Source organism: Oncorhynchus keta, chromosome 22 (genome assembly GCF_023373465.1).
Source record: "Oncorhynchus keta strain PuntledgeMale-10-30-2019 chromosome 22, Oket_V2, whole genome shotgun sequence".
Taxonomy (NCBI): Eukaryota; Metazoa; Chordata; class Actinopteri; order Salmoniformes; family Salmonidae; genus Oncorhynchus; species Oncorhynchus keta.
Window position 1 is genome coordinate 749879 of NC_068442.1, and position 8420 is coordinate 758298.

An 8420-nucleotide genomic window follows, 5' to 3' on the forward strand; every position below is an offset into this window, starting at 1 on the left:
GCGCCTGGTGTGGTTGTCTTTGTGTATGCTAGTTTTGGTTTTAATGCTTGTGTGCGTACTTGCCGTGTGCGTGCTTGTGTCTGTCTATCTGTGTGTGCATGCATTGGTGCTTTTGGGCACACGTGTGTGTGTGTGTGTTTGTGCGTGCGTGTGTGCGTGCGTGCTTTTAGCATAACTAACCCAGTTGTTTCGTCCTCCAGCTTCTGGGAATGATCCTGTCTATGTGCCTGTGTAAGAGTGTTGTCCAGGAGGACTACACCAAAGTACCCAAGTACTGACTATGAAGACCTGAAGACACGAAAAGCTATACACCACACAGCATAGAAACACAGACATGCAGACACACACTCTGACAGTGAAACGCAGACACGTAGACACACACTCTGACAGTGAAACGCAGACACGCAGACACACACTCTGACAGTGAAACACAGACACGCAGACACACACTGACAGTGAAACACAGACATGCAGACACACACTGACAGTGAAACACAGACACGCAGACACACACTGACAGTGAAACACAGACATGCAGAAAAACACTGACAGTGAAACACAGACACACACTCTGACAGTGAAACACAGACACGCAGACACACACTCTGACAGAGAAACGCAGACACACAGTCTGACAGTGAAACACAGACACGCAGACACACACTGACAGTGAAACACAGACATGCAGACACACACTGACAGTGAAACACAGACACGCAGACACACACTCTGACAGTGAAACACAGACACAGTGTCCGGACACACACTCTGACAGAGAAACACAGACACAGTGTCCGGACACAAACTCTGACAGAGAAACACAGACAGTGTCCGGACACACACTCTGACAGAGAAACACAGACACAGTGTCCGGACACACACTCTGACAGAGAAACACAGACACAGTGTCCGGACACACATACTCTCAATCAAGCACAACATATGGACCTGTATCTTTTTGGACACACACATTTTGCCTTATCTTTCATAAAATGACTTGGTTTTAGAAGACACTCATCTTTAGGTATTAATGAATTCAACAGTGGGATATAATGTATCTGATGAAGTGAGTGTGAACAAACACCCATATGAATCCAGGATGTTCTCATCTGTTATTTTCTGTCTCTTCCTGAAGCGCTTTTCGGGGTTGTTACGTAATTAGTTAGTAAGCTAGCTTTGTTTGTGAGAGCACTTTAGTGACTTTTTGTGAGCTGTTGATCAGAGAGAGGACCTGGACCTGTGCTGATCTATGATCAGGTATCCCCTTTCCATTCTTGTCTATTCATTATTATCTAAAAGGCAACTGATAGTAGATCAGCACTCCTACTTTCTGAAGATGGGCTTTGGGGAGGGGCTTGAAATGCAACACTATGGAACACTGTGGAGGGGGTACTGCAGGAGGGGTATCCCACAGCTGCTATTTGTGGTGCTGAGGTGGGTTTTACTTTTTACTCCACTCTTTCATCAGTCTCTCCACGGAGGCCTTAGTATCTTCTGCCTTCATCTGCCCTCCCTTTTTCTTACGGGTGTGTCTGGTCTGACTGGTTTCCGGAAAACGAGTAGCTACCAAGATGAATTAATAGATTTCATGAAGTATATTATACACTGAGTGTACAAAACCTTAGGAACACCTTCCTAATATTGAGTTGCACACCTTTTTTGCCCTCAGAACAAGTCTCAATTCATCGGGGCATGGACTCTACAAGGTGTCGAAAGCGTTCCACAAGGATGCTGGCCCATGTTGACTCCAATGCTTTCCACAGTTGTGTCAAGTTGGCTGCATGTCCTTTGGGTGGTGGACCATTCTGGATACACACAGGAAACTGTTGCGCATGAAAAACCCAGCAGTGTTGCAGTTTTTGACACACTTAAATTGGTGCCCCTGACCTACCCCGTTCAAAGGCAAATATTTTGTCTTGCCCATTCACCCTCTGAATGGCACACATACACAATCCATGTCTCAATTGTCTCAAGGCTTAAAAATTATGCTTTAACCTGTCTCCTCCTCCCCTTCATCTACACTGATTCAAGTGGATTTAGAGCAGGTGTTCCTAATGTTTTGTACACTCAGTGTATATGTGTGTATGATACATTATGCTTGTGTTTTACTTTCTTTTATTATTTTGTTTGTCATTTCTTTGTCATTTTTTCATGGGATTTTTAAAAACGTTACTAAGGGACAAATTAGTGATGGTTTGAGTCACTGAGCATGGTCAGTATTTTATATTGGAAAGAAAGCGATCGCTTCAGCCCGCCTGCTCTGTTTTTGTTTTATTTTCAGGATGCTATTATTCGTTTCCACTCTTATTGTGTGCACCCCAAATTGCAACCTATTCCCTATATATTGCACTCTACTTTTGACCAAAGCCCCTATGTATTCCCTTTGAGCCCTGGTCAAAAGTGGTATACTTTATAGGAAAAAGGGCACCAATTGGCATGCAGACATTGTCTCTTATTAACTACAGAGTCTGGCTGGCTGATGTAGTAGCTTCACTGCTATTATCGGCACTATTTGCTGTGGAATAGGCAGAGAAATCGGGTCCTGACTTTATGTAGCTATTGTAGTCAGACTGTTGGTGAAACTGTTGGTCTCTGAAACCTTAGGTCTCTGTTCTCTGTTCTTCAGCCCAAGAATTCCACCACCATGACTGTCATCCCTTTAAGAGGTTGCTACATTTCTCATTTCAGCATTACTTATATAACTACACATTCAAAACAGATGTATTATTATTTTATTAAGTTGGCCATTTTCGACACGAAGAAGAGTTTTTAATAATAAGCCGAGGCATTATTCGAAAATCAGTGGAGGTATGAAATATAAAATCCCTGTGAAGTCCTCTTTGTACTTTTGAAAGTTTCTATTTGACTCAATAGAAACATTCTAAAGTCATGTATGTATTTGTTGTATGTTACATGTAGGGGTGTTCCTGGAGTTAGAAGCCATGTTGAAAAGGAAAACAATTTGGCATTTTTTATTCAGTATCAAGGATTGCTAATAAACTGAATCCATCACAAATCATTAGCAGTATTATATATTTTTTAAGAAAGTATAAAAGAAAGGATTTATACTGTATTTTTGAGTTGTATTATTTTATTTTGATATAGGAGGAAGACTTACAATCTGCAGATTTACAGTGCCTTCGTAAAGTATTCAGACCCCTTGACATTTACCACATGTTGTTATGTTACAACCTTATTCTAAAATGTATTTAAAAATGTAAAATAATTATCATCAATCTACACACAATGCCCTATAATGACAAAGCAAAAACAGGTGTTTAGACATTTTTGCTAATTCTTTCAAAATAAAAAAGGAAATATCACATTGACCTAAGTATTCAGACCCTTTACTCAGCACTTTGTTGAAGCACCTTTGGCAGTGATTACAGCCTTGAGTCTTCTTGGGTATGATGCTACAAGCTTGGCATATCTGTTTATGGGAAGTTTCTCCCATTATTCTATGCAGATCCCGTCAAGCTCTGTCAGGTTGGATGGGGAGCGTCGCTGCACATCTATTTTCAGGTCTCTCCATTGATGTTCGGTTGGGTTCAAGTCCGGGCTCTGGCTGGGCCACTCAAGGACATTCAGAGACTTGTCCCGAAGCCACACCTGTGTTGTCTATGCTTTGGGCTTAGTGTCGTTTTGCTGTTGGAAGGTGAAACTTTGCCCCACTTTGAGGGTTTGAGCGCTCTGGAGAAGGTTTTCATCAAGAATCACTGTACTTTGCTCCGTTCATCTTTGCCTCGATCCTGACTAGTCTCCCAGTCCCTGTCTTTGAAAACATCCCCACAGCATGATGCTGCCACCACCATGCTTCACTGTAGGGATGGTGCCAGGTTTCCTCCAGACATGACGCTTGGCATACAGGCCAAAGAGTTCCATCTTGGTTTCATCAGACCAGATAATCTTGTTTCCATTGGTCTGAGATTCTTTAGGTGCCTTTTGGCAAACTCCAAGCGGGCTGCTTTTTACTGAGGAATGGCTTCCGTCTGGCCACTCTACCATAAAGGCCTGATTGGTGGAGTGCTGCAGAGATGGTAGTCCTTCTGTAAGGTTCTCCCATCTCCACAGAATAACTCTAAAGCTCTTGGTCACCTCCCTGACCAAGGCCCTTCTCCCCAATTGCTCAGTTTGGCCGGGCGGCCAGCTCTAGGAAGAGTCTTCCAAACTTCCATCTAACAATGATGGATGCCACTGTGTTCTTGGTGACCTTCAATTCTGCAGAAATATTTTGCTACCCTTCCCCAGATCTGTGCCTCGACACAATCCTGTCTCGGAGCTATGAGAACAATACCTTCGACCCCATGGCTTGGTTTTTGCTCTGATCAATGGAAACAGGATGCACCTGAGCTCAATTTTGAATCTCATAGCAAAGGGTCTGATTTTCTATTTGTTATATATTTGCAAACATTTCTCAACCTTTTTTGCTTTGTCAGTGTGGGGTATTGTGTGTAGATTGCTGAGGAATGTTATTTATTTAATCCATTTTAGAATAAGGCTACAACACAACAAAATGTGGAAAAGGTCAAGGGGTCTGAAATGTGGCCAAGGCAGGATCAGACAGCTGCAATACTGAACACAGCCAGAAGAAAGCAGCATAGGCACACAGTTAGTGTGTGTCTGCCACAGCTGAGCAGAGAGTAATGTTGAAAGCCTGGGCCTATATTCATAAAGCGTCTGAGAGTATAAATGCTGATCTGGTATCAGTTTTGTCTATTAGATAATAATGGATTAAGATTACATAGACGGGGTAGTCTGATCCTAGATCAGCACTGCTACTCTGAAACGCTTTGTGGATACTGGCCCTGGTTGAGTACAGGAAAAAGTCAGAGGGAGGATCCTGGTTTGCTTTGTTTAATTGTTGCCCATGTACAGTATCAGAATAGACCATAGATCATAACTTGCATTAATTTCAAACCTAGCAGAGGGTATGCCTGTGGCCTATTTTGTTGGAACATATGCAGGTGCCCTCATCTTCAACCTGTGCCCACCCTGTCCACTATGATAACCTGCATATGGTAGGTGTTAACCCATGATGGAACTGACTGAAGTAGGCTATTAGGATCACTCAACAATGTTTCAAACGACTTCTTACTGATGTAATCTGTGTCAATGACAAAGACCCTGCTCCTTTTTAAAGCAAGAGCCTTGAGGGAGAAAACAGAATGGGAAATACTGACTTTTTATTTTGAGTCCATCTCTGTTTTGTGTTACTCTTTCATTTGTCTTTTTGATGGAACTCTGGTTCGTCTCGTGTCTAGTTTGTGTGTATGTGTGTGTCTGAGGGGTTCTGGATGGATACAGCAGCACTCGGCCATGGCCACGAGCCCACTCTCAGCACAACACTGGCACGCACCACACACACATACACTCATAAGAAGAAGCAAGGTCTCCTCTCTGTTTCTATCACTAGGGTCAGGAAGTGGGACACAGGTATTGGCTCTAAATGATCCTTCAGACAGAGCATGAGATAATGGGAAGGTTATAGAGTGGTGAAGGCTAGAAGCCTATGAACCGTGTATAATTACTCTTTTGAGCATGTAGGAACACTGCTATATTTACATTTAAGTCATTTAGCAGACGCTCTTATCCAGAGCGACTTACAATGGTAGAGGTGTGAATGTAGCAGTTTATATCAGGTTTATAATTTGATGTTAGCAATGCTAAAGTTTTAACATGTAGCTAAAATTGAATCTAGTCAATGGCTGCAAGGGTCAGGGTTAGTTGTAACAAGCCTAAGGAGGTCTGGGTGCAGTGCTGGGAATGCAAATTATGGACCCATCAGGCCTGTACCCCAGGAGTACCATACCACTGTCACAACTGACTGGTTGATTGAACATGTCTAACATTCACTCACTTTTGGCCGCCGGTCCCATGGCTGTGGGTGATAATCCAACCCGGATGTAGGTATAGGGTTAGTGCTGCTGCCTACTACCCCTCTTCCTCTCTCACACACACACACTTCCACTCCCACAGCAGGGTCCCTTACTATAGTGCTCACTATAGTGGGCATCCTCAGGCTGGACCCCCCTCACGCCACAGTGGTCACCAGTGGTACCCCACCACCTCCACCTGGTGGCCTGAGTATATTGAAAACAAGATCAATGATATAATAATGATGGGGGGGGGGGGACTTTAAGAGTACTTTAAAGGAAATTATGGTCAGAAAGACAAATTCAACTCCATCTTTCATTGAATCAGATGGCTTAATCGTCACAAAAACATTTGATGTTGACAATTATTTTTGGTAAAGTGGGTAAACCTAGGCAGGAAATGCCAACATGAACAGTGACACATCGTAATCATGCATAGTAGCAATACCAAAAACAGAAAGTATCCAGATAAAAATATTTTATAATTATAGATTATAGACTCTTACCCGACATACTTGTCTAAATTGATGGGTTATGTGAAGGAAATGCTATAACCACCCCTCACCCACATCTAGCTAAGTGGATGGGTCACTATTGTCTAGACATGTACACGTGTTCATGAAATACAATAGAGGGCCTTAATCACCCCCAGACACACCTGGCTAATTTTATAGGTCATGTAATAATCCAGCCGAAGTGGAGTCTTTTGTTTAGACAAGTAGCTAGCATAATCCCAACTCATACTGCAACCAATACAAAAATTGTCATAGCTGTAGTATGAATCTGCAGGTAGCTAAAGCTAACAAACTAGGTTCAATGTTAGCTACCTAACATTAGGCTATAACTAGCAATGCAAATACATTTCTGATTCAAGTAATTCAAGTACTGCAAGTTTGTAGTAATATTACCACAAGCGAGCCAGCAAGCTAACATTCTTTAGCTAACTAACAGTACACTTTAACTTGCAATAAAAATGATTTTCTGACTACATTTTAAAGTATAACTGAAATTGTAGCAAGACTCTTATCCGCATACATGGATGAACGCTTCAAGGCAGACTGGAACCACTTAATAACTCTGTTTCGTTTGTAGCTACAGTGTGTTTAACTCTGTTTGGCCAGCAGTGTGTTAAGTCACTCTGGTTCACACTTACTGTGGCGTGTGCAGAAAGTAGCCCATCACTTATTCCAACTTTTTCCAGTTAACTGTCGATAGCACCTGCTAAATTCAGGGCATCAATGTTGTTGAGAATGTCGCAAAACTTTTGTAGTTCTCGACTAACGTTATATCTTTCAAAAACAGCGTGGTAGAAAGTACTATCAAGGCCTTTCGAGTGGTGCAGCAGTCTAAGGCACTATGACAGAAGCGTCACTACAGACCCGGGGTTTGATCCTGGGCTGTGTCACAACAGGTCGTCACCAGGAGTCTGGCCGTCAGTTAGCCAGGAGCTGCCGGAGTCATCCTTCACTCCGACGCTGCCGGAATCTCCCGTCCATTCGGGACCCATGGCTAGGGGGGTGTACTGTCACGTTCTGACCTTTATTCCTTTGTTTTGTCTTTATTTAGTATGGTCAGGGCGTGAGTTGGGGTGGGCAGTCTATGTTTGTTTTTCTATATTTTCAGTCCTTGTGTGTCTGCACCAGATAGAACTGTTTCGGTTGTCACTTTGTTTTATTTTGTATTTTTTGAAGTGTTCAGTTGTTTATTAAAAAGATGAACAATAACCACACTGCGCTTTGGTCCTCTCCTTCTTCCACCGACGACAACCCTTACACACAGAGGGTTTTCTTTAATGGAGCTTCTCTAATGTTAAACATAAAGTGGAGTGGAGTGTACTGCAAGGCAGCTCTCTTGGCCCTCTACTGTTTTCTATTTTTACCAATGACCTGTCACTGCATTAAACAAAGCATGTCTCCATGTATGCTGATGACTCAACTTTATACGTGTCAGCAACCACAGCTAGTGAAATCACTGTTTTGGAATGGGTGGCCAGTAATAAACCTGAACATCCTCAACATGGTCCTGAACATCTCTAAAACTCAGAGCATTGTATTTTGTACAAAAGTTCTAGATCTCAGCTAAATCTGGTAATGAATGATGTGGCTGTTGAGCAAGTTGAGGAGACACAATTACTTGGTATTACTTTCGATTGTAAACTGTCATGGTCAAAACATATTGCTTCAATGGTTGTAAAGATGGGGAGAGGTCTGTCCATGATAAAGATCCTGAGTATTGTCAAGTGTTGAAAAGAAGGACCTAATTAAGCTGCATCTGGCCCAGAACAGAGCGGCACGTTTTGCTCTTCATTGTAATCAGAGGGCTGATATCAATACTATGCATGCCAGTGTCTTTTGGCTAAGAGTTGAGGAAAGGCTGACTGCATTGCTTCTTGTTTCTATAAGAAACATTGTGTTGGAAATTCCAAATTGTTTGCGTAGTTACAAACGACCAGGGGTCTTTTCACAGTCCCCAGTTCCAGAAGAAAATTAAAGAAGCATATAGTATTATACAAAGCCATGATTGCGTGTAACTCATATAGTACAATAG

The 8420-nt window shown here is 42.4% G+C and overlaps 1 protein-coding gene across 1 annotated transcript in view; it reads left to right on the top strand.

The window, feature by feature from the left end:
- Positions 1-3019, top strand: part of LOC118400934 (CD82 antigen-like) — a 51754-nt gene extending 48735 nt beyond the window's left edge. The window contains exon 9 of the mRNA XM_035797971.2: positions 201-3019. Within this exon, the coding sequence (XP_035653864.2) occupies positions 201-278 (78 nt within the window). The 3' untranslated portion in view covers positions 279-3019. The remainder of the gene's footprint in view (positions 1-200) is intronic.
- Positions 3020-8420: the final 5401 nt, after the last annotated feature.